The sequence below is a fragment of the Oryzias melastigma genome, linkage group LG10, assembly GCF_002922805.2.
Source record: "Oryzias melastigma strain HK-1 linkage group LG10, ASM292280v2, whole genome shotgun sequence".
In the NCBI taxonomy this organism is placed as follows: domain Eukaryota; kingdom Metazoa; phylum Chordata; class Actinopteri; order Beloniformes; family Adrianichthyidae; genus Oryzias; species Oryzias melastigma.
Window position 1 is genome coordinate 26,772,325 of NC_050521.1, and position 25,299 is coordinate 26,797,623.

Consider the following 25,299-nt stretch of genomic DNA (forward strand, 5'->3'; position numbering starts at 1 on the left):
AGATTTGTATTTTTCTAAATTTGAGGTTTGAAGGTTTTGCTGGTCGTCTGTGGTTTTTCTGTTCCAGGATCTTCAGAAATGAGCAGCGCCGGATTTAATGTTTGAATAAACTGCAGAGTTCAGGAGGAAGAGAGTCCAGTCTGACAGGAAGGCAAGGGGATACTCACACAGCTTTCAAAATAAAAGCATAACAAAACTCAGTGTAGTTTAAAGGAAATTAGAACAATTGTAGCATTTATTATTCTGATTTAAATAATCTATTAAAAAAAAGAATTAGCATTTAAATTATTTTTTATCTATGAAAACACAATTTAAAAACTATTTTTGGCAATGTACATGTGTTTTAACAGTTGTTTTTTATTCCAATTGATATTTTTTCCTTAACTTTTCTCCTTTAGTTTATTCCTTAGATTGAAGTTTAATCTTCCTGGTTGATTTGATTCTAAATCTCATTCATAGACTATATATTTTAAAAAATCCTAAAGACCCTCAAAGAAAAAAAAAATCTTTCTGGAAGTCAGAGTAGTTTTTTTGGGAAAAGGAATGTCTTTTTATTTCTATAAATTCTCACCTAAAACCGTCTAAATTCACGTAAAAGGCAACAAACAATTTAAATTTCCTTTTAATTAAATGTACTTGCTGTTCAGAAACTTCAAAATATCAGAATAAAGTTCTCTTTAAAACAAAAAAATTACACAGACCTCCAAAATGTAAGAAGAATGTATTTAACCTTATTTTGTTAAATTAAAGACAGTATTTTAACATTTTTATTGATAATTTGATAAATGATGGCGTAAATAAGATGAAAACCTCTCAAATATCCTTCATGTCTGATTTGATTTATTCCTAGCATAAAAAATAATGAAAAACTGCATTAAAAATACAAAACATATTTTTTCAAATTGTCATGTTATTGCATTTCATTACAAATTGTGATAATCTCTTTTTGTGTTACATGGTAACTTCTGTGTTCTGCGCACCTGGAGGAGCTTTTATCAAACTCACACCATGATATGCGGTGCGTTGCATTGTCATGGTAACGGCTTCAGTGCGCTCTTTTTTGAGAAAGGTGATCGTCATGAGAAGTTAAATAAAAAAGTATCATTTTACAGGGAAAGTTCCCCTCCTAGTGCTTGTTTTCTCCAGATGATGAAGCAAAAGTTTTCAAAAAGTATAACCAACTAAAAAGTTTAATTCCTCCACTGTGTTTCATTTCTTCCTTCTCAGATTCTCTTCTGTATTTCTTTTCTGCTTTATATCGGTCTTTAAAATAAATCAAATTCACCCAAATGGATTAAATTAAACTATAAAATCACCATAATATATTTTCTACAGTCTTTCTGTTGTGTTAAACTGGAATAAGATGCTATATTAACATTTAAATTATGGTTTATAAGAACTTTGTGCTCAATATTTTTGTATTGCTCAGGAAAGTCATTCTACTGTTTTTTATGTGGTAAATTGTAGCGCTCTGGACCTGGTGATTTTGGGGGGTTTTATTTTGTTTTTTGTTTAAGATAGAAAAATAATGACCCCTCAGTGGTGTCAAAGATAAGGCTGGAAGTCTCCTATAATAATAATAATAATAATAAAAACTTAAAGCTGCCTTTTTAGCTTTATTTTGATCTTTAACTGCACTACAATGTCACAAACTTAAACAAAAGACCTCAAAATTAGACTTTTTACAGCTATTAATGGTTTAAAATAAATTGCGATTAAAATCAATTAATTAAATTAATTAATTACAGGTGACAATTGTAAAAAATGAATCGCATGACAGCACTAATAATTAGACCTTTTTGCTGCATTACAAATGTGTCACATAGTATTAATTAAATATGATTATTAATTAATTTGCAATAAAAAATTATAAATTCTCTTACTTTTTTAATCCATTTTCCTACTTTATGTTTTCATTTGTGACAAGAAGAAAATATTCTAGAAAAGGAAAAAGAGTCAGAATCCTTTGTAGAGAACCATGAAGTTCTACTTAAGAATATTCAACCAGATGTTTTAAACGTTACAGTCACTTTAATGGAATCTGAACAGACGGAAACGTGTTCTGAGGTTTTCTGGGATCAGATTTCATAATTACTCTGATTATTGAACCGATCTGAGCTGCGTGACTCCGCCCATAAGTGTCTTAAATATCGTCCGGTTTCTGTTTAAGTTTTTGAGTCAGAACAGTGGATCTCCTGTCACATGAACCTTTTTTTTTCTGTGTGAAAGGAAGCGGCTCACAGAGCGGGGAGCTTGACGGCGCTGCAGACGGAGGTCAGGAAGGTTGAGTGTTCAGTGAGGAGCTCCTGCAGCAGAGAGTCACCATGGCTGGACTCCTCTGGGTCGCTCTGCTCCTGCTCTCCTCCTGCAGAGGATCTCCCACCGGCAGAACCCAGACTCTCTCTGAGGATCTCACCTCAAACTCCAGTCTTCCTTCTGCAGGAGAATCTCAACCCACAGCGGCTCCAACCTCAGGACTCACATCAACCACCAATGAAACCAGCAAGACTCCCGAGGAAGAGGAAGGTCCTCCGGAGTTAGGTCAGTGAGCGAACGATTGATCTCCAGAACAAACTGAAGGTTTGAGCTGAAAGTTTTTATTGAGCTGCTGTCTGAGACGATCCGTCTGCTGAAGGAGTCACCGAGGAGTCGCAGGCTGAGGCTCCTCAGGGCTGGGGGAGGATGTTTGTCCCCCCTCATTCTGATCTGATGAAAACCAGATGGTGACGGTCAGAGAGGACCAGAGAACCAGGAGGAATCAAAATGAGAGCACCCTAAAAAAACGTAAATTAATCAAAACATTTCCAGGAAAACAGTTTGTAAATTTATTATCTAGAGATTTTATGAAATCTTTGAACTGCAGACTCATGACACACTAATAATCATCTTTTTATTAATTCCTACTAACAACAAAAAAACCTTGTGACTTTGTTGTTATTGAGTCTTTAAATGTGTCTTTTAAATAGGTTCAAAAGTAAAAAAAAAAAAAAATTAAGAACACTTTTTAGACCGATACACTACTTATCAACTAGAAACATTTACGTTTTTGTCTTTTCCTGCTTCAAATCTCCTTTTTTCTTACATTTTTAGTATTGTATTTTTGTTTAATGCATTTGTCTTTTTCATTTGTCTCTTAGAAAACTAAACATTTTTGCCTAAAATATCATAAAAATCATTGAGCAAAACATCAAAGCTGTCAAAACAAAATGTTTCCATCAATTTTATTGATTCAGAATCCCTGAACTAAAACAAGAACTCTCACTATTTCTCTGAAATCCTGTTTCCTTCATTGATTTTAACCTAAAACCATAAATCTTCATCACCTGTTTGCCATAAAACAAAAAAACTAGTTTCATAGCTTATTATTTGATGCTTTAGATGACTTAATCCAAACATAAATTTGGGCTTAAAAAACACACTTTCATCAAAGAATAAGACCGGTTTGAGCCTCTGAACCTCACCAGTGGGTCATGTGACCACAGGGTTTGTTCATCTGCTAAACATTCAACACTAGAAACATAAATACTGCTTCTTTTCTTTGTTTGTGAACATCTGTGATGATCTCCTGTAGCTCGTTCAGCAGCTCCTCTCCGCTGAAAACTTCTTGCTTTTTCATAGCGAGGAGGTCCACCCGGAGCCTAAAAGTAGCCAAGAAACCCCCAACTGTCCAGAAGAAACACAAAGTCGTCACCAAGAAGGTTTCAAAGAACACAGAAGCTCAGATCAAGCCACCAGCACGTATGTACGGCGAGGAGGATGCAGCATGTCGGCCACGCCGCTGCTGTCACAACAGATTTATTCCCTTTAGAGATTCAGGATCTCTGGATTAAAGGGAAGTAAATCCACTTCAGGAAGCAGCAAAGTCCTGACCTGGAGACATCTGCATCTTCTGAGTCCGCTGTAACAGACATCAGAACGTGATGGTGGTTACAGCCTTCCATTGACTAGAAAAAAAATCCTCTTTTTTTATTTAAACTTTTTCCGTTTCTTGGATTTAAAACGGTCTGTTCCTGCTGTGATTAAGAGGAGGTACGAGGACGAAAAAACGAACAAAATGAGCAACAACTTAGAGATTCTGGTTAGATCTTGATGAGTCCAGAGAGAAGGAGAAAGGATTGAAGAAGAAGATGAAGTGATCAGGCTGGATTTCATCATGCAGCTCCACCAGCTTTGGTGGATAAAAGCAGAAGCTGCAGCTTTTCTGGGTTGTTGACTATGAGGAACCAAGAGGTGCCCGAAAAGCTGCTGCAGTATCGGTTTGTTTGCAGATGAGATGAACTAAACTCCAACTCTTCTGGAATGTTTTGAGTTCATCTGTAAAAAGGCTGAACTTTCATCCTAAAACTTTGACTTTTCCTCTGCTTCACAGAGAAATTCCATCCAACAGAATTTCTTACGTGTCTCGACCCAAATATTGTTCAGCTCCGACAGGCCTGACCCAAAGCAAACGCTGTAAAGTCTCACTCCGATCCTCTTTTTGATCTCTTTTCAAAGCGTTCCCAATGGTCTTTTAATTAACCTTTTGCTGTTTTAGGCATTTTCTAGGACAGGGGTCTGCAACCTTCAACACCTAACGAGCAATTCGAGTCGAATCCTCACCGACAGCAACACATTAGAAGCTACAAAATCAAATTTACCCTTAAAAAAACTGATTTGTATTTATGTTGTTGTTACAATGACAAATGTAAATGAACTATTGATTTTGGCATTAATTTAAAACATAAATGGGAAAAGAAAATAACTTTTTAGTAACTTTTGAAGGGATTTTCAAAATAAAAGACAACTTATGTCACAAAGGATCACCTTAATGCAGCAAATGTAGTAGTATGGTAGTGTAATGTCAGCAGTGATTCAAAAATAACTGTTTATTTTACTTTTGTGGTTACATCTTAGTGAGAAATGTGTAAATCTAAGTAACTAAGATTAAATCAGATATAATTAAGTGAATGGTTTGAATTTTTTTTTTCCATTTTTTTTTTTATCTGCTCCTGATTCATGATGATTATGCAATTTTAAGATAAATTTTCTTTATAAATGTCCTTTATCATCAGAAAAATGCCACAAAAAACACTTTTTTCTTCGAGTTTTCAGCCCTTTAACACCTGAGGCGTCACTGGTAACACGATCAACGTCTGTCCAGTAGATTCTGAAGGAGAAAAGCGGCTCATTCTCCTTCAGAATCTACTGGAATGACGTTGATCGTGTTAACAATTAAAATATGACGTTAAATCAAAGAACATAAAAACTAGAGTTTAAGGGTTAATCTAAAGGAAAACATGTTTTTACTCTTTCTTTTGGAAATTTAATCTCAGATCTAAAGGAGATGACCTAAAGTTTGTTTTAGAAAAATCTATTTTTTTCACCACAGCTGAGTCCTCCTCCTTCATGAGGAGTTCAGAAACCTCGTTTATCCTAAACTTTCACCATGAATGAAGCTTTTTATCATCCCAGCTTCCTGTTGTACCTTCAGTCGCACTATAGAGGTTCATGTAGCTGTTATAGCACCCCCCACCCTGGAATGTGGCATGTTCACTCAGCTGCTTAATATCGCATTAATTACCCCCCCTCCTCCCTCCTGGTGGACAGCTTTGTTTGGTTGCCAGCTCTCTGGCTCGGCGTCAAATGTGCGGTTTGGAAGGAATCCAGAGGTTAGCCGCTACACACAAACTTTTTCATGGAGGATCCTGCTGGACAGCGAGGCCAGATGGAGAAAGGGTCTTCTACCACCTACTTGTAGCATTCCTTCAGGGTTCCTCTGCGTTTAGCTAGCAGTGGCCCTTCCTGCTGACGGAGTTAAAGTCGACTTCACAGTAAAACTCAAATCTAAAGATCTGTTTTAGAATGAGTAGTTAACTTGATAAAACCATTTGATCGCACAAAATTCGGACTAAAACGCTCATAAAGACTATTTTAGAGTGTTTGGACTCCAGAGAACCAAAAGGAGAGATGATACCTTGAAGAAGGAAACTAAAAAAGTCCTAGAACCTAAGCTGGACTTATCCAGGAGGTCCTGAACGAAGCAGAAGACGACTCCGTTCAGGTCAGAGGTCATGACTCTACAGTCAGACAGAGACTTTAAGACAAACATGGATCATAGGAGAGTTTCTGTGGAACACCTAGATGGAAGGAGAACGTTCACAAACATCTGGACTCAAACCAAAATACTTTCAGTCAAACACGGCGGTGGGAGTATGATGCTGGAAGCAGCTTTGAGGACCTGAATGAATTGATTGAATTGATGGATCCATGAGTTCTGTTCTGTTGGAGTCCCAAAGTAGAACAAAAAACAGAAGCCAACCCTCATCTGATGAAGATTTTTGAGCGTTCTCGTCAAAGTTTGGACTTTATGACCGTCAATAATCATTCAAGGTGAAATTTTAAGCTCACTCAGTCTTCATTAACATCAAATCAAAACTGTTCTCAGGTGTTTTATTAACATTAGATGATTATTTCTGTCAGGACTCACTCAGCCATGTCCTCCTCCGACCACCAGAGGGACCCCTCTCTTGAGTGCTAACCATCTTCAGCACCTTCCTCACTACAACTCCCATCAGCAGGGTTCCTGCTCAGTCTTAAAAAGTCTTAAAGGCCTTAAATACGAACATTTGAAAACAAGGCCTTAAAAGGCATTTAAAAAGTCTTAAATTGCGAAATCTTGGTCTTAAAATTGTTTCATTTGAAACTTTTTCTGTGTAACTTTACTAGTCTAAAGTTTTATTTTTTAACCACGATTGTGTAAAAGTTTAACTGCATCAAAATGTGAGAAAGTAAAGAAGGTTTAGTGATTTAAATGACTGAAATTTGAACCGTTACTGAGGAGTAATAGTTCTGAAATTGAAGAATTTTGTTTTTTCTTTGTCCACAGGGCTGGGATTAGATCGAGAAATTGGTCTTAAGTTTTCGTTTGTCTCTGTGTTTTGGACTTTTGCCTGCTTCTTGACACTGTTTTTGTCTTGGCCTTGCTCTGATCCATTAAACCGTTTTCACATGGATCCTGACGTCTCAGTCTTTTCAATCTCAAGTCTTTAAAAATGCAGATAAAATGACTTCCTGAAATCTCCTGCCTCCCTCCCTCTTTTTTAAACTTCTGTGTGTCTGAGTTGCATCAGTGCTGATCTAACGCTGTTGATTTGTGTCAGAATGTCCTCCTCTGGGTCTGGAGTCGCTGAGAGTGAAGGACGGCCAGCTGAGAGCGTCCTCCTTCAAGCGGCGAGGCCTCGGCCCTCACCGCGGCCGACTCAACATCCAGGTAACTCCTGAGAGGGAGAAATCGAATCCGCCGCAGAGCCGTCTGACGTCTGTTTGTGCTGCAGTCTGGAATAGAGGACGGAGACATCTACGACGGCGCCTGGTGCGCCCGCCACAGAGACAAGAACCAGTGGCTGGAGGTGGACGCTCGACGGCTGACCCGCTTCACCGGCGTCATCCTGCAGGGACGCAACTCCATCTGGAGGTCGGTGTCGGACTGCGAAGTTTCATCTGAAGGAGACGTGGAACTGAGTGATGTGTTTGTGTCCTCTGCTCAGCTGGGACGTGGTCCACTCCTACAAAGTTCAGTTCAGCAACGACACTCTGGTCTGGAAGCCGAGCATGAACGGCAGCCAGGAAGCCGTGAGTCAGGAAGACACTGGAACCAGCAACCTGTCATCACACTGTTTATTTAGCTCTTTCACAAACCTTTTCTTGTATTTGAGATTATCTGAAGAATCCGACTAGAAGGACACGAAACTGTTACTGATTGTGTTTTTTTTTTCTTTTTACTGCTCTGAGGCTAAAGATTTCCATTTCCATTGAGATTATCTTATTTTACGCTTCTGCTCTAAAACTAAATTGAAAAGTCTTCGGTTTGACTCTTAAATCTTTTTAAAGGAAGGTGTTGATTATTTTAAAATGGTTTTAAAAAGAAAAGATGTAAGAATCTGTAGCTAAGATTCACAGCAGGAACATATGGATTTGTAGACCTTCCTGTATTTAAAAAAAATAAATTTTAAACCTAATCTTTAGTCAACTTCAAATAAAATATTTGATCTTTGTTTGGAGTTTCAAAAGACCCAACAATTTCCCTTTGGGATTATCAAAATATATGTATATTAAAAAAAATTATCTATTGTTTTCTATGCATAACTGGATTTAAACTCACAACCTTTCCAGTCTCGGGGCAGACACTCTACCACTAGGCCAATGAGTTGGTGTTCATTTTTTATCTAATAACTTTTCTTTACATCAGAATAAACTATGATGGTGTCATCAGCATACAGTTTAAATATCACAGTTAAGAGGAAAGTCATGAACTGAAGTGGAACCAATGCGCTGCCCTGTGGAACTCCAATGTATGAGCAGAATTTTATCACTGAGAAGAACAGTTTTTAGTCTCTAATTCACAAGGAATTCTCTAAATTATTAAGTTTGGAAACTTTTTTGAATCACTGACAAAAAAGAAAGAAAACTGTCTTATTACATCAAAACCAAACAATTCCTCTGTTTTTACATGCATAGAATATGTTGTTTTAATCTCATTGGACCACAGATTAACCAGTTTTGGGAGGCGGAGTCTTAGCGCTAACAAGTAATATTTTCACATACTCACCAGCTTTCTCTGAGTTTCAGGTGTACGAAGGAAACAAAGATGCTGAGACTCCCGTCCTGGCCGTGTTCAACACCTCCACGGTGGCCCGTTACATTCGGATCAACCCTCAAACCTGGTACCAGAACGGGTCCGATGGAGACATCTGCCTCCGAGCTGAAGTCCTGGGCTGTGCCCTTCCAGGTACTGACAGCTGACAGTTATTTTATATAATCTGATTTACATTTTGTCTTGATTTCGACCTCACAGATCCTAAAGATGTTTGGCAGACAGAACCGACAGAGACGGACGACCAACTGGACTTCAGGCACCATAACTACAAGGAGATGAGGAAGGTAGGAGGCTGTGAAGAACATAATCTGAAATGGACGTCTGTGTGAAGATACGTTTTTGTTTCTGACAGCTACCAGTCAGAAAAATAAAACTGAATTATAAGCTCAGATAAACACCAGACTGTGGATTTTTTTAGTTTTGTTATAAAATTTTTTTTTTTTTTTTTATCAAACGAGTTAATGGAAACTTTCATATTTCTGAAGCCCTCTAGTGGTCATTTGAGGAACTGCAATTTTTAAGAGTTCAAGGTTTGTTTCCAATTTGGGAACATTATTTGGTGGCTTGGGAACCTTAAAGCCTTTTTTTTATTTTTTTTCAGAGGTAGTTTTGTACAATAGCGCCTCCTAATGAGCAGCATTTGCATCTGCAGGATTTTTACCAACCTTTGGTTAAAAACCGAATCCAGAGGCGTGTCCAGCATGAAAACAACCTCAGCAGCTTCATTTTTTATCTCAGCTAAAAAAAATAAAATAATGTTAAAACAATATTGTATTTTGAAACCAAAAAAATACATTTTTAAGATGAACACTGAACAAACATGAACACATGAACAAACTTTGAACCCACGAGGCGTTGGTTTGTTTTTATATAAATAGATTTTCCATCAGCAGTTTGACAGAGTTTGTTTTTGTTTGTCAGCTGATGAAGTCCGTGAACGATGAGTGTCCTGACATCACCCGGATCTACACCATCGGGAAGAGCCACGGCGGGTTGAAGCTCTACGTCATGGAGATCTCCGACAATCCAGGAAAACACGAACTGGGTGAGTTTCAGGCCAAAAGCCATCACCTCCCTCTAAACTCTTTTACATTTTCTACCTTAAGATTTATTTTTCAAAATGTGAAAATAGTGAGTTATTCGAGTTACTGGGAAAAGACATAAGGTGATAGGTTTAAATAAGCATTTGCTTCTGCCTATCCCCTTTTCAAACATCTATTTACTGAATTCTGTTTGGGATTTTCTTTTATTAAAGGTGATAGTAGTGATTTTTTAAATACTTTTTTGTAATGTTTTACAGGCTGTCACATGACTTAAATGTTGTCATGTGACCACATTAAGTTTTCAATGAAAGAACTGTTAAAAAGATCCATAAAATCATGAAAATCTGATATTCCTTAATAGAAATCGGAAGACGACGTCTTTTTTCTGAACTATATTTTTTCTATTTCCAAAGCATTCCCAGTGGTTTGTAATTGTGATTATTGCAGTTTTTAGCAAAACATTTTTTTAAAAACTGTTGTTTTTTTAAGACATATTTTCTGCAGAGCAGTAGGCGTTCATTAGCTGGTTTGGCGTGGAATTAAGCGCCGCTATTTTCCTTTGTTTACACTCTTTCCTGCAGGCTTATAGCCCCTCACAAGCCCAAGCTAACATTAGCAAAAACAAAATAAAAGAGAGTGATATCAGAGCCGTCCAGCCGTACAGTTCTGATCCAGATTCCAGCTCAGACGAGCAAAACAAAGACGTTCATGGATCCAGGGAGACTTTGGCTCCGCCCACAGACCTGAGCTTTGTCGAACTGTGGGTTTTCATCTTTCATATATATCTCCATTATAACAGAAGTACTAAAAGAACATGTTGAAAACACAGATTTCATTATTGGATCTTTACTTTCTACAAACTGGACCTCCCATTTCCGTCTCATTCATTTTTTTGTAGTTTACGACTTTTTGTAAAACATTTTTCAACATACTTTTACTAATCTGCACACATTTATTTTCATCTCCTATTTGGACCACCACTAATCCGATGGTACTCCTCACAGAGAAGTTAACTTCATCATCCTACAACTCCTCAACAGATAACCTCTCCAAAGTGTAAACAGAACTTCCTGGATGAATGATTGTTGTCCTCATATCTGTCTGGGATCAGTAAATCCAGCCGTGTCTGTGGTTCTGTAGAAGCTCTTGTCACATTCTTGTTCAGCTTCGGCTCCTCAGAAGTTCAACGTTTGAGTCGGTTTGGTGCATGTGGCGTGCACGTTCAACCCCCCACTCAAAGCAGGTCAGCAGGTCAGGAGAGTGAAGGGTTTAGGAAAGACGTGTTAGATCTCACAGATCTTTGCTTCCAAACAGAAGCTCTGAGGTTGTTTTCTGGATTCTATTTAAAGAAAATATCTAAAATGTTCAACTTTTATTGCTTTTCAAGAAATAAGTGTCCTCTGGCGCCCTCTGCAGGAGAACCGGAGTTCCGGTACGTCGCGGGGATGCACGGGAACGAGGCTCTGGGCCGAGAGCTCGTCCTCAACCTGATGCAGTACATGTGCCGCCAGTACAAGCGTGGAGACGAGCGGGTCGTCCACCTGGTCAAAGAGACCCGCATCCACCTGCTGCCCTCCATGAACCCCGACGGATACGAGACGGCCTTCAAGAAGGTTCCAGAACCGCGTGAGTCCGAACCCTGGAGGCCCCGCCGGCTGACCGCTGACCCCTCTGTGACCCGCAGGGCTCCGAGCTGGCCGGCTGGGCGCTGGGCCGCTACAGCCACGAGGGCATCGACATGAACCACAACTTTGCGGACCTGAACTCGGTGATGTGGACCGCCATCGAGCTGGAGACGGACCGCTCCAAACTCATCAACCACTACTTCCCCATCCCGGAGAAGTACACGTCAGAGGACGCCTTTGTACGTCCGACACGGTTTCAGGAGACCAGAGCTCATCCTTTCTGTCATTTGGGTTTACAAAATAAAAGCTCTACATAGGGAATATTTGGTCTGTTTTTAAATCTACTTTAACCTTCATTCCTGAAGGTTTTATGGCATCATTTATTAGAATCTGCTCATTTCACAATAAAAGCATAAACATTTCACAATAAAAGCCTGAACTTTGACCTCAGGTGGCGTCTGAGACGCGAGCCGTCATCAGCTGGATGCAGAACATCCCCTTCGTTCTGGGCGCCAACCTCCACGGGGGAGAGGTGGTGGTCACTTACCCGTTCGACATGACCCGCGACTGGGCGCCCCGGGAGCACACGCCCACCCCCGACGACAGCTTCTTCCGCTGGCTGGCCGCGGCGTACGCCAGCACCAACCAGGTCTGTGTCCACCCGCCGTTCAGGCTGAAGGGGGAGGAGCAGGTCCGTGAAAGGTTCTGATCCCGTCCCTCCAGGTGATGTCCGACCCGGACCGCCGGCCATGCCACAACACGGACTTCCTGAGGAGCAACAACATCATCAACGGAGCGGCGTGGCACAACGTACCAGGAAGTAAGGAGAGCTTAGTCAGCATTTTAGCAGCTGTTCTGGGCTTCAACAGAAAATAATTTTCTCCTCAAGGAACTAAAATGCAATTTACACTTTTTTTCACTACCGCTCATTTTGCACAATTGTACCATTTTTGTAAATCATGTAATGCATTTTATAAGGACGTGGTCGTCGATAAATCAGTGCAACAAGTTTCACAGCAATTGCCCAATAGGTGGCGCTGCGTCCTTCCTTATATCTCTAAAACCACAAAAGGTGACAGAATAAAAATTGTTCTGAGGTTGTGTTAAAGGTCTTGTATAACAATAAAAAAAATCTTTCTAGCGCCACCTGGTGGATATTTATTTTGTGCTGCAACTTCATGATCTTCTCAACAACCTTTAATAGCAAAAGCTGCTAAATAATTAAAAACATCGATTCTTTCAGATTCTGTCTAGTTACATTTTAGTGTCATTCTGATTGACAGTCAGTGTTCCAGTTCACTTTTTTATGTTTAATGTTCTGATGATGTATATTCTCACTCATATTTGAAGTCATAGATGTGCTGTTTTCAGACCTGCATTTTATTTTGAAAGGTTGAAAGGAAACACCTGTGAGGTATAGTCCCTCCTGAAGGTCTTCATCTGTCTCCTCAGGTATGAATGACTTTAGCTACCTGCACACCAACTGCTTTGAGATCACCGTGGAGTTGTCCTGCGACAAATTCCCGCACGCCAGCGAGCTTCCCTTGGAGTGGCGGAACAACCGGGAGTCTCTGCTGGTTTTCATGGAGCAGGTCCGGTTCTGGTGGTTCCGACTCGGAGCGAGCGTGGCAGCTTGTCTCTGTTTGTGACGCCGTCGGGGTTCGGTTTCAGGTCCACCGCGGCATCAAAGGTGTGATTCGGGACAAGGACTCCGGCGAGGGGATCGCAGACGCCGTCATCAAAGTGGATGAAATAGATCATCACATCAGATCAGGTGAGGTTTCCAGCAAAGCATGCTGGGAAAATGCTTTAAAAAGGCAGTTTAATGGTAGTATTTCAGGTTAATCCAGATTTTTTATAGCTTTTTATTAAAAATACTTTTATCTTTTCATATTATAGTAATTATCCAAGTATACAAATATATTTTTTAACGTTTAAAATCTGCCTTTTCTTTACATTTAACATTTTTGACCATTTGACGTTCAAACGCCTCTTTCCCCGCAGTGGCTGATGGGGATTTCTGGCGGCTCCTGAATCCAGGCGAGTACCAGGTGACGGTCACGGCGGAGGGATACCGGCCGTCCTCCCGCACCTGCTGGGTCAGGTACGACCTCCACCCCACCGTCTGCGACTTTCACCTCACCAAGATCCCACAGCAGAAGGCGAAGGGGCGGAGCCTCTCCAAGGACCTGCAGCTCCGGCTGCGGCAACAGCGCCTGCGTAAGCTGCGGATCGCCACCAAGGCCATCAACCGGAGGAGAGCTGCGGCCGCTGGCAGGCGGCAGACGGTCCGGTGAGATCAGGACGGTGGATGAGAGCTTCCACAGGTTGGAGACTTTTATTTCCAGGTTGAAGCAAAAAAACTAAATTTAATAAAGATATTGAGGCAACAGGTTTTTGTAGTTTTACTAAATGTTTTTGAACATTTTTCCAGCTTGCTCTGCAGAAACGTCACAGATTCAATGAATCGATATTCAAAACAAAACTTTATTACATTTTTCAGAATTCTGCTTTAAAAAACGAGTTAGCTTAGAACTGCCAGCTTCCACTTGACTCCGTTTCTCATCTTCGGCGCTGCAGGAACTTCAGGATCTACAGAAACAGACATTTTTACTCTTGGATTAAACCTGTAACCTCAAAGGGGGCGGGGCACTCACCTGGCAGCGACGCCGAGGGCTTCTGCTGCTGGAGGGAGGCTGTGATGCTGTTGGCGGTGGAGTTCGGTCCAGTGATCTGAGGAGAGCAAACGTCACATTTGCTGTTTCTGAAGGGAGCAGGTTGGGACTTGGTGAGAGCTGTTCTTACCGGGGTTTGGCTGGTCGGCCCGCCCTCAGGCCACACCTCCGGAACCGCCCCCTCCATCATCTGCAGAGCTTCACTGAAGGCCAGCTGCAGCTTCTGGGCCTGTTTGTCAAAGTGGAAGAGAACCAGTGCCTTCAGGAGGCTGTGGACCTCCTCTGAGGAGGACACAAAAAAAGATTTTATTTTGGAAGAGTCTCTTCATCAAGAGGATTTGAAGAATCAGAACAAAATAAGAATTTAGCTGAATAATCTGTTTCTGTCGATCTCGACGTTCCTGCAGATTCCAAGATGAGAAACTGTTTTTTCAGGATTATTTAGGATCTGATTGAGCTTCATTTTCATTCTGACTCACAGATCTTTCATCTAAATCTTTGATATTTGAAGCAGAATTCATCTGCAGCTTCTTAAACACCAACGAGGATTAGATCAGCTGCTCTGGTTTACCCCTCATCTTGTCCACGGTGGTGAAGATCTCGCTCAGGGCGTACATCAGCGCCCTGTCCTCCATCGGGCTTCCTTCCTTCAGACTCAGCTTCTTCCTTTCCGCTTTGCGGCGGTTCTTTGACGACCTCCTGCAGGCGCACGAACAATCAAACCATCGACTGAAGAGAAACATTTGCTGCTCCTATGTGTTTTTCTCACGAGGAAATGCGGGAGTTGCTCTGCGAGTATTTGGAGGCCGTCATCACACTGCTGGCTTCAGAGTACAGCTCTGCTTCTGGACAGTCTGGACCGTCTTCATCTGATCAGGACAGAATATTGAATCATACAGATTCATTAAATACAATTTCTTTACAAGTAATTCTTGTTTTTTCAGTCATTTTAATGTTATAAATAAAATGTTAAATCACTTTTATAAGAATAAAAACTGATCTGATGTCTTAACTTTTGAATGAATATCCCTTAAAGTTGCAGAAAACTGAGAAACGAGGACATCTAGTGGTGAGAACAAAAATAGCAGAAAACTGAATGAAAGCCCGTCAGAAAAGTTCTTCTGGACTAGGCCTGGGAATCACTGGGTACCTCACGATACGATACATGGCTCACGATATCGATAATATCACGATACTGCGATAATTGGTAGAAATCTTCTCTAATAACTAGCATTATATAGAAGAACATGTTTTTTGGGAAAATATATCCCCATCTATATTTTTTAGCTTAAACACAATCATAATAAACAACTTTTCTTATTTTGTGCAACAAATTAAAGACACTTTTGTGCAACATTGCTGAAATCAGTAAAACTATGTCTTTGACAAACATTGACAACAACTGAATTGGAATTATCTGTCAAATTCAATGTTAACAATAGTAAACATGATCAGCAGTGACACTACTTAGTGCAGAATTGTTGTAAGCAACAGAGCAAAAATTAAATAATTCAAGTGGCGACAGCTATCTACCTCTAAAACAATGTCACACCAAAGGATGATGAATATAATGTTTTACAGCCTCTCTTAAAATTGACCTAATTTTTTGTGCACTTTTCTCTCACTTGAAAAGGGCTGAGCATCCAAAAATGAAGGCTGATTTACTCAGACTGACACTTGAGATTATTTTTACAATCTTTATTTTCCATTTGGTCAGTCAGCAGTCAATAGGTAAAAACCTTAAAACACACATAATAATGGCAATAAATATAATTTTAAGTGCTTCAATTAATTAGCAACCTAACTAATTTTACAGTGAATTAATGTACTTTATTTTAATTACATTTAAATTTAAGTTCATACATCAAATCCTGGTTTTTATTTAAGAATTACTTCAGATTAACATTAGCAACAAGTAATTAGATTGTTTGAAAACGTATCAAAGTTATCAAAGTTACACCGTACAGCAGCAGGTTAAACATTGAAGTGCATGAAAACATAAATTCCGACGCTCCTTGAAGTGTACACACAAACAACTGCGGAGCACGCGCTCAGTTCCCACAGCAAACAGGAAGTAAGTGATCGCTGACATTCTAGCGCTCAGACAAAGTCACGTCTTACCGGCTGGATCTCCTACAGATGGATGATAAATGCTGACAGGTAGGCATGCTTCACACACTGAGCCTGTATCTCACCAGAGCTTCTCCCGAATGAGCGCATGCATCGCTATTAAAAGTCCGACCCGGCGCGCGACTCAGACGCTCAGCGCTACAGCCTCTTCAAATGAAAATATAATATCGATACTTGATAAGAACCCATCGAGAATCGATCGCAGGACTACATATCGCGATATATTGCAATATCGATATTTTGGCACACCCCTATTCTGGACGTCCTCCTTAGGGACTTTTACTCGAACTCTGATTCATGAGCTTGGATCAGGATGGATCAATGCTTTTGAAACAGAAGGGAGTTTTAGCTGCTAAAGTACCTTTTAAAGCCTGAAGATGTTCCTATTGTTCACTTTAGGTTTGTTATTTGAATCATATTTAAAGGAGATCTAAGAGATTCTGGATGAACGTCTTCTCTACAGAAGGATTGTATTCTGTTTTCATCCGGACGACTGGATCCTGACCTTCTGTGAGTCATTGTTTGTTTGATGTTTTGGATTTTGTGTTGAGATACGTGTCACCAAAGCCTCACCGAGCATGTCCAGCCGGGCCTTCTCCTTCAGCTCGCGGACGACGGCCAGCCGGCTCCTGTGGCGCGTGAAGGTCGCCGTCTGCGTCTCCAGAAACGCCGTCTGAGAGCTGAACGCTGAAACACAACCGCCGTTCTTCATTCCAACCTTTCCCTACGTGTGGTCACGGTCACGCGACCCGTGGTCTCACCTTCCAGCAGCACCGGCTTCAGGTTGGTCTCGGTGATGTCCTGCCTGTCGTGCATGTGAACCTGAGAGAGTCACAGGAAGCGTCAGACGTCTTTGTTTTGGTCACACGTTTGACCTGAAGGCTTGGAGGAGAACCGACCAGCCTGAGCGCCTCCTCCCACGCCGCTCCGGTGATCAGAGCCAGGATGGCCTCCTCGCAGTCCTGTCAGACAGAAACAGTCAGAGGCGGCGGGACAACAGAGCGGGAACGGAGGTGAGGAGGTCGGCTCACTTTGGCGTACTGGTCCAGCAGCAGAGCAGCTTCTGAGTAGCGCCTCTGCTCCGTCAGCTTCTCTGTGGGGACAGACCACAAACCGTCGGCTCATCGTTCCCGTAGCTGTCCGTCTGACTGCCCGTTGCCACGGTTACCTGCCAGGTCCCTGGCCAGCAGAGCCAGCTGGTCGGGCGGCAGTGCCAGCTCCTGGGCCACACAGATGGCGTTCCTCCAGCTGGAGCTGCTGGTGAACGCCTGCAGGGCTCTGACCGGCTCCCCGCATCGCCATAGCAACAGGCCGGCCTGCTCCGCCTGCTGCTGCTCCACCAGGTGCTCGGCGTACGCGCCGCTCAGAGCCTGCGAGGCGAGGAGCGGGAGTCAGTGAGGTTCTGGTGCGGCGAGCTCCGGCTCTCCTTACCTTATACTGAGGACTGTGGGCGGCGAACAGACGCAGAGCTTCAGCGTAGAGCTGCTGCTCCGTCACCAGCTGCAGCACTTCAGGGAAGTGCTCGTCTCCTGAGGGCAGCAGACACTCGTTTACACTCGGCGTTGAAGCGCCGGCGGCCTCACATTCACCTGTTAAAGGACTGACCGCACTTGCTGAGGTGAAGCAAGGCCTTCCTGTAGCGCTTCAGGTGTCTGTCGATGGTGTAGCGCTGGTAGTTTGGCTCCAGGCTCTTCAGGTTGTTCAGGAACGGGAGGTACTCCTTAGGGTCCTGCAGGGATAAGGAAGAGAAATCTCTCATCTTTCTAAGTGGGACGACTTCAGTGATGGAGGAAAACTTTTCTGCTCCGTTATCTACACGAGAAACAAGTAAACCCACTTCTTAAAGCTTCAGCCACAACTGTCCTGCAGGTGGATACAGGTAGACCTGTACGAGGAACGCAGAACCGAACCAAGGTCCAATACTCTGACATTCAACCCATTATTATTTGACCCATTGAAGAGCAAAAACTGAATTGTAAAAGAGCTGTGGGTTAAAGGGACAAAACAAAAGGTTAAAAAAGCCCCTACCTCAGGGTAAAAGAGCCATGACAGAGGGTTAAAATAGCTACAATAAAGGAGTAAAACAAGTAGTTCTATAAACCACAATGGGGGTGGGGGGGTAAATGGGTCACAGCAGAAGGACAAAAGAGCCACAAAAAAAGAGACATTCATGCACATATTTTAATGTTGATCACGTCAACGGGTGAAGAGTTACGATTGTCCAAAGAAAACCAACATTTAAAAATCAACATTTCTTTGTTGGTTAGTTTTTCATCCATGATGTTTTCTCTTGAGGTTTCTGTGGTTTAGGAAGTTCAGAAACCTGCTAGCAGTCATTAATCGGTCAGTAAAGTTCTGTTCTTCAGTTCTATCAGCGTTCGTCTCCTCACCTTCTGAGATTTCTCTGCCACCATCAGAACCAGATCGAAGTCGTACGTTCCCAGAGAGTGTTCGTACAGGTCGTTGACGTTGACCAGGAAGAGGAGGTACTTCAGAGCCTCTTCAGCGCCGACGGCGCCCGGAGCTTCAGGAGGGTTCACTGCAGACACACCACCAGGAGGTAAAGGAGAGCTGCAGCAGTTCAGGTTCAGACGTGGACCTGCTGATGTGTTTGGGATCTGACCTCGCAGCTCGTGGACCTTCTGCAGAGCCACCTCCAGCTCGGGGACGCTCTTCTTCACGTGCGCGGTCAGAATGGACAGACAGAACCTGCACAGAAGAGGACGGGTATGTTTCTGAGCTGCTTCTCACAGAGATGAAGCTGAAGCAGGAGAATCACTGACTTCTGTGGATCCATCGACTCCATGGCCTTCAGTAAAGCTCCACAAACCACATCCACCTTCTGGGGTCCAGACTCACTGCGGGTCCGGACCGGGCCGCCCTCAGGGGGCGGGTACATGCTGCTGGTCGTGTCTTCCTCTCTGGTAATGCAGGAAAATGGAAATGTAAACCGTCTGAGATGAGAAGCTGGTTCTGGGACGAGAACTCACTTCAGCTCAGTGAGAAACAGGTTGATGTGGTTGATGGAGTCCAGCTGGGTGATGAAGGTCTCCACGTTCTCCAGGAAAACCTGCAGAGATCATCAGGAGTCAGAGTCCCGTCTGCAGGAGAAGCGGTGAGAGAGAAGCTTCCTCACCGGTGGATTATGATCATACATGAGGTTCAGGTTGATCCGCAGCTTCCTCATGCACTCGAAGGCCTCTCTGAACCTTAAGCTACAACAGAAAAACCTTCAAGCTCGCAGATGATTTAAAACCCTCCATCAGGAGAAGAAGCTCACCCGTCCAGCCACTTCCTGATCTGAGCCAGAACCAGAGCTCTGTGGTGGATACACTCCAGGTTCCCCCGAGGCATCTGCACATTCAAACGTTCACTTTTATTCTCTAAACACTTGAGTCTGATGTTAAACAAAAAGAACGCCTCAATAATCAAACATTTCCTTTGATAATTGAATTAAAACAGAGAAAAATAAAAAATAAAATAGTTTTTTATTGTTAAGCCCTTTGCCACTGTTGCAGCAAATTTAATTTAAAAAATGTTTTAATCAACAAAAGTCAAAATCAATGTTTCCCTTCATCCTACATCTGTATAAACATGACTTCACTGTTTTAAGAGTTAATAGAAATGATGGATAAATACACATTTGTTAATACTTTCCTTCTTTCCTTGTGAAGCAAAAGATAAAATGTGCTTTAGTTTATTCTTATAACTAAACAAAGATTACTGAAGATCAAACTTTTGACCTTTATTTAGTCTATATCTTAAATCTGTAAATTCTAAAGAATTATATTCACTAATGATTTAGTATTGAAATATTTTATTTTTGCTAAAATAAAAGCAAAAAAAGAGCCACAAACGAGGCATAAAAGAGCCATAAAAGGGGGAAAAAGGCACAATGGAGGGGTGAAAGGGGCACAATATAGGCATAAAATGGCCCAGAAGGGGTTAAAAAAAAACTACAAGGGAGGGGTAAAAGAGCTCCAATGAAGGGGAGGGGAAAAAAGACACGACGAGGTGAGAAGAGTCATAGTTCAGGGTTAAAAGAGCCACAATGGAGTGGAAAAAAACCATAATTGGAAAGGGAAAAAAGGCACAACGGAGGAGGAAAAGAGTCAAAACTGAGAGGAAAAATCCACAAAAGAAGACGAAAAAAATGCAACAGAGGAGTAAAAATAGCCAAAACGAAGGGGAAAAAGAGCCACAACAGAAATGAAACGAGCCACAACACAGTGGTAAATGTGTCATGTGTTTCTTGGAGCCTCAGGTTATAGATCTATGATCTTGATCAAGTCATGACTGTATTCTACTGCAGGATTTCCTCTCCTGGTTTGATCCCGCTGGGATCTGCTGAATCCTGAACTCTTCTGAATTCATCTGCTGACATGAAACATCTGAGTGAGGACTCCTGCACTGTCTTCATGTCTGATTCAGACATATGATCAAACTGATCGCGGCTGTGCTGTAGCGGACGGCGGTCTAGAAGTGAGCGTGTCTGTTGGGTTCAGTCCACCTGCAGGATGACTCTGGTGTCCTGAGGAACCACGGTGACGATCCTGGATCCTCGCTCCACTCGCCTGAACGTCTCATCGTTCTGATCTCCGTCCGAGGCCAGAGCCGCCTGCAGCCCTGAGAGGTCAAAGGTCATTCCAAGCTGGGTCCATCATCCACAGGAAGGCAGCGGCGAGTCTCACCTTTGAGCGTGAGCGCGCTCAGATGCAGACAGCGGCAGCTGTGCGAGTGCGTGGTGAGGAGCAGGAAGTCGTTGCAGACGGCGAAGGAGGACACGTTGGAGGCCAGCTGTGGAGAAGCAGACCAGATCTCAGAACGTGACGCCGCCACGTCCAACGCCGAGAGAGCCGGAATCCAACCTCCGTGTCCCCGGCGTACAGGTGAGATCTGTCCGAGAGGCCGAGCAGGTGTTCCTGCAGAGGAGAAGGCGAGAGCTGGTAAAGGTGAGAACTTCCAGAACAGCCTTCACTGCTTCGGCGTCGTACCTCTCCACGGATGGAGCACAGAGCCGTCTGAGCGCAGGAAACCGGGAAGTTGATGCTGCAACCGCTGGAGTCACGCCACTCCTCCACCGACAGCTCCGCTCCTTCTGCAGGCGGACGCCAAAGGTCACCAAAGGTCACCGCCGGCACACAAACTTTTGACATTCAAACCGGGAACGCTTTCTAACCCCAGAGGAGCCTCCGGATCCGTCCGTCCTCCAGCTGCAGAGCCACCGTTCCCGTCTGAGAGCGGTGAGTGACGCCGACCACCACGCCGTCCACCTCCACACGCGCCCTGCACCACAGAACACCGCAGGACCACGATTAGTCGACCAATCGACTATTAAAATGGTCAACGACTAATTTATTAGTCGATTAGTCGTTACTTTATATTATATGGAGTCAGAGAGTAGTAAAGTTGAAAGTTATAATGACATTCTGAAGCTTTTTGGACTATTTTGGCATTTATTAAAGTTTTTAGGCTAATTTGGAGTTTAGGTAGTATTTCAGCTACATGCTAGCAGTTTTGGCTAATTTTGGCTTTTTGTGGTTTAGTTATTTTAGGCTATTTCTGAGTTTAGCTAATATTTCAGCTACATGCTAGCTGTTTTAGCTAACTTAGGCTTTTTACAGTATTTTAGGTTAGTTTGGCATTTAGCTAATATTTCAGCTGGCTATCAGCTTCAGCGTTTTCAGCTATCAGCTTCAGTGAATTGAGCAGCCAAATTCATCTTAGCAAATTCACACTAACATTATTGCATGTAATGCTATATATCTATTTTTCAGTTAGTTTAAAGCTAATGATAGTTAAGATTTGTGCTTTACATCCACTTTGTGCATGACTCAATTAGTCGATTAATCGGAAATAATAATTGTTGATTAAACTATTAAAATAATCGTTTGTAGCAGCACTAAACACCAGAAAACTATAAAATGACTCCTCAGCTTTAAGCTTGACTCAGTGGGGTAGAAGCAGGGAGGAAGAGGAGGCCTCAGCCGGCTGACCTGACCACCAGAGCGTCTCCATCGGGGCGCAGCATCAACAAGGAGGAGGAGCCTGGCAGCAGACCGCAGGTGACGGACACAAACAGCTCATCCTGCAGCCACAGCAGCTGCCGCAGCGCCAGGGGGGCGGGCTGAGAGACCGCCACTCTGCAGACGAGGAGGAGGTTCACCACCAGTGCAGCCACAAAAACACAAGGGTTTATGGGAGTTCACCTGAAGGTTCTGTGCAGTACGAGAGGACGGGACGCCGTCCTGAAGCCGTCTGCAGATCCTGCTGCTTCACCTGAATCAGAATCTCAGATTTGTTTTCTATTTTAGTCTCTGATTTCTCTAAATAATATTAAAAATCTAATTTTTAAAATATATAATGTGGGTGGAGTATTACCTGGGGTGTAGAGGCAGACCTGTCCGTCAGAGGTGAGCGCCGCCAGCTGATTGGACCCTCCAGGTCGACACAGGAAGGTCACCTGGTTGATGTTGGACACTGATTGGAGCTGGAATGAACTCATGGGGGGCGGGACTACAGTCTGCCTGAAGGTCGTCACCAAGATTTTATCTGGGGGGGCGGATGTTAGTCAAGATCGGATCGTTTCTAAGAGAACCGTCTGATTGGTGCTCACCTCCGTCGATCACGGCCACGCTGGCGTTGTCGGCGGCGTCCGGTCCGGCGCTCTGATCGGTCGTCCAGCTCCAGTCGTAGGTAATACAAGTCCAGCTGCACGTCACCACGTGGAGCCGTAGGGGGCGCTCTGGATCCCAGCACACAGAGACCGGAGCTCTCTGTGGGTCAGCGCCGAAGTCCAGGCTCTGCTTCAGGTACCAGTGGTAATTCCCCACCGTCCAGAGCTGGACTGAAACAGAACCAAGCTCTAAAGAGGACGTCGGGTTCACAGAGACGCTTCTGTTCCCTCAGAACTCACTGTAGCTGCTGCCGCCGGCGCCCTCGGCGGTTACGTCCTCCAACCAGACGGCGAGGACAGAGGAATCGGCGTTCCACAGCAGCTCCTTCACCTGAAACACGAGAACAGCGGCGTCAGCGGCATCAGCGCCGGATCACGGCGGAGGATCAGAGGTTGGCGTGCCTTAGCTTGGTCTTTGGCGAAAGGCAGAGTGAAGTCTCCGTGCAGGAGTCCGTTCTTCTCCAGGAACACCACGCTGTGCTTGTTAGGCTGGCGCTGCGAGCTGGCGAGGAGGCTGCCGGACGGCCTGCAACACCAGAACCAGAGGACTCAGATTCAACCAGGAGCCCGACTGACGGCGGTTCTACTGAGACCGAGCAGAAAGCGTTTCAAATCCTCGTCTAAAAACGGTTCTCTCATTTCTGATTTCTCTGACTCAGAATCTTCATCCAGGATCAGGATCATGAGATCCTGGAGAAGACGATCTCACAAACCGAACCGCGGCAGGATGCTCCTCCCCCTTCACTCACTTCCAGCACAGCGCCTGCTCCAGCCCGTTGATGGGCTCGCTGGTGGCCTGCAGGACCCCCTCCCGGTTCCAGACCCGGACCTTCCTGGCTCCGGTCCGAGGACAGACGGCACTGACGGCGAAGAGCTGACCGTCTCCTCGCCACGTGACTCGCGGTCTGCGGTCGTCCCAGGGAACCGCTGGCTCCACCTCCTGCATGGGTCAAAGGTCAATCAGCAACACCTGATTTTTTTTTAGTTTCCTGAAGTTTGCGAACGTCTTGGTGGACCTGGATCTTCCTCTGCGCCGCCTGCTTCCCCTCCGAGCCGTGGAACTGCGTCTCCTTCTTCCCCCATCCCACCGTGATGAACTTCCCTGCACAGCCGGCGTCACCGACGATCAAGAAACTGAACTTCCAGATGAAATCACCTGGAGAACGTACCTTCACCGAAGTCGTCCTGGTGGATTCCCACCTCTGTGATCGGCTCAAAGTCTTTGGTCATCATGATGATGGTTTCCTGACCTGCAGACAAAACGTCCCGTTACAGCAGGTCCAAACTCCTGTAAACCAGGATCTCTCAGACCGCTGACCTGTGGTGAGAAGAACCAGCTCCTCGTCTGGACTCCACCTCATGGCGGTGAGGCCGCTGTCGACACTGCCGACGCACTCCAGCTGAGGAAGAAGAAAAGAGCATAAAGTAAGAACAAAAAACAGGACCGGGGCGACGAGTTCTTCTCCACAGACCTGGCAGGTGTTGAGGTTGAAGAGGAGCACGTCTCCGGTCGCCGTGGCCAAACAGGCGGACTCCTGATCAGCCAGGTCCTGCAGCCCGACCACCGTCCCGCCGCCGTCCTCAGGGAGGAACCCGTCTGCAGTCAGGGAGGCTTCGGCCAAGACCTGGAGACGGTTTTAGTCAGCTGATCAGTTCAGATCGCACCGTGATGATCTACTGCAGCAACAAGAAATTCCTAAACACATTTTATTTATCCATATCTTTACAAATATTACACAAACTAGCATTTTTCTTCTCCGTGTGTCCATAACTGGAATGGATCCTTGGTTGAAGAGGTTTAAGACGCACCTGTCCGGATCGGGGGTCAAACTCTAGGATGGAGAACTGTGAGGTGACCAGGAGCGAGCCGGAGTCGGCCCGGACGCAGACCCACTGAGGGGAGCCCAGACCCTGAAGGTCTGAGCTCTGGAGGCTCTTCAGCAGCTTCAGGTTCCTCATGTCTGCCTACAACCCTGAACATCAACACAAGCAAGAACGTGTTCACATGAGGAGTCAACAACTCACTTTTCGTGGAGTTTTTCAGAGTCAGTAAACGCATCAGCTGCGTTCAAATGCTTACTGACTTCAGGCTCAACTTCACACCATAAACTGAGTTTTTACAGGCAGAAGATTCACTTTGACTTTACATAAAAGACAAAAAAACACTAATAGAAAAAGTAAATGTTTACAATATTTTTTTTTTCACTTGTCCGAAAATGGAACTGTTAGCTTACCTCTGAACGACAAACTGACGTGACGTGTAACAGCGATGTTCCAATTATCGGACAAAAGACGGCATCTTTAAAACAATTAAAGTAAATATTCAATAAATTAAGACTAAAACCAGCAGCACGAACGTCTGTGCAGAAAATCCACAACATGAACATGCGGCGGACACACACCCTTTGACCTGTGACGTAGTTACGGATCGAAGCAGCGCCCTCTGGGGGCTTGGAGGGAAACTGCAGCAAAAGAGATGACACCATTCCAACCAGAAATTAAAAATCTGGCTTTT

The 25,299-nt window shown here is 43.8% G+C and overlaps 2 protein-coding genes across 5 annotated transcripts; one reads left to right on the top strand and one right to left on the bottom strand.

Annotated features, from left to right (window-relative positions):
* The first annotated feature begins 18 nt into the window (after nt 1-18).
* On the top strand, nt 19-14,990 carry LOC112137811 (probable carboxypeptidase X1). Of its 2 annotated transcripts, XM_024260314.2 has the most exons (16): nt 19-151; nt 2,230-2,541; nt 7,140-7,249; nt 7,314-7,453; nt 7,527-7,611; nt 8,608-8,767; nt 8,834-8,919; nt 9,557-9,680; nt 11,095-11,291; nt 11,363-11,542; nt 11,755-11,952; nt 12,027-12,123; nt 12,756-12,895; nt 12,975-13,077; nt 13,308-13,630; nt 14,460-14,990. In XM_024260314.2, exons 2-15 carry the CDS (start codon nt 2,325-2,327, stop codon nt 13,598-13,600), a joined length of 2,130 nt encoding a protein of 709 aa, XP_024116082.1. In that variant the 5' UTR covers nt 19-151; nt 2,230-2,324; the 3' UTR covers nt 13,601-13,630; nt 14,460-14,990. The 2 variants fall into 2 exon arrangements, with proteins under 2 accessions (XP_024116082.1, XP_024116080.1); XM_024260312.2 differs by lacking the exon at nt 14,460-14,990 and having other exon boundaries at nt 13,308-13,695.
* elp1 (elongator complex protein 1) lies at nt 13,771-25,248 on the bottom strand. 3 transcript variants are annotated; one of them, XM_024260309.2, is made up of 37 exons: nt 25,187-25,248; nt 25,019-25,083; nt 24,594-24,757; nt 24,257-24,409; nt 24,103-24,184; nt 23,954-24,034; nt 23,801-23,886; nt 23,534-23,724; nt 23,187-23,310; nt 23,025-23,115; nt 22,725-22,955; nt 22,490-22,660; nt 22,318-22,399; nt 22,105-22,251; nt 21,288-21,394; nt 21,103-21,206; nt 20,977-21,030; nt 20,800-20,905; nt 20,619-20,734; nt 19,389-19,462; nt 19,245-19,323; nt 19,099-19,178; nt 18,892-19,029; nt 18,732-18,817; nt 18,499-18,647; nt 17,714-17,837; nt 17,540-17,637; nt 17,277-17,478; nt 17,140-17,201; nt 17,008-17,070; nt 16,870-16,930; nt 16,682-16,795; nt 14,748-14,847; nt 14,550-14,677; nt 14,109-14,260; nt 13,961-14,036; nt 13,771-13,895 (listed from the first exon to the last, which is right to left on the bottom strand). In XM_024260309.2, the coding sequence occupies exons 3-37, from the start codon at nt 24,741-24,743 to the stop codon at nt 13,828-13,830; spliced, it is 3,930 nt and encodes a 1,309-aa protein (XP_024116077.1). In that variant the 5' UTR covers nt 24,744-24,757; nt 25,019-25,083; nt 25,187-25,248; the 3' UTR covers nt 13,771-13,827. The 3 variants fall into 3 exon arrangements, with proteins under 3 accessions (XP_024116077.1, XP_024116079.1, XP_024116076.1); XM_024260311.1 differs by lacking the exon at nt 25,187-25,248 and having other exon boundaries at nt 22,318-22,387; nt 25,019-25,180; XM_024260308.1 differs by lacking the exon at nt 25,187-25,248 and having other exon boundaries at nt 25,019-25,180.
* Between the last annotated feature and the right edge of the window lie 51 nt (nt 25,249-25,299).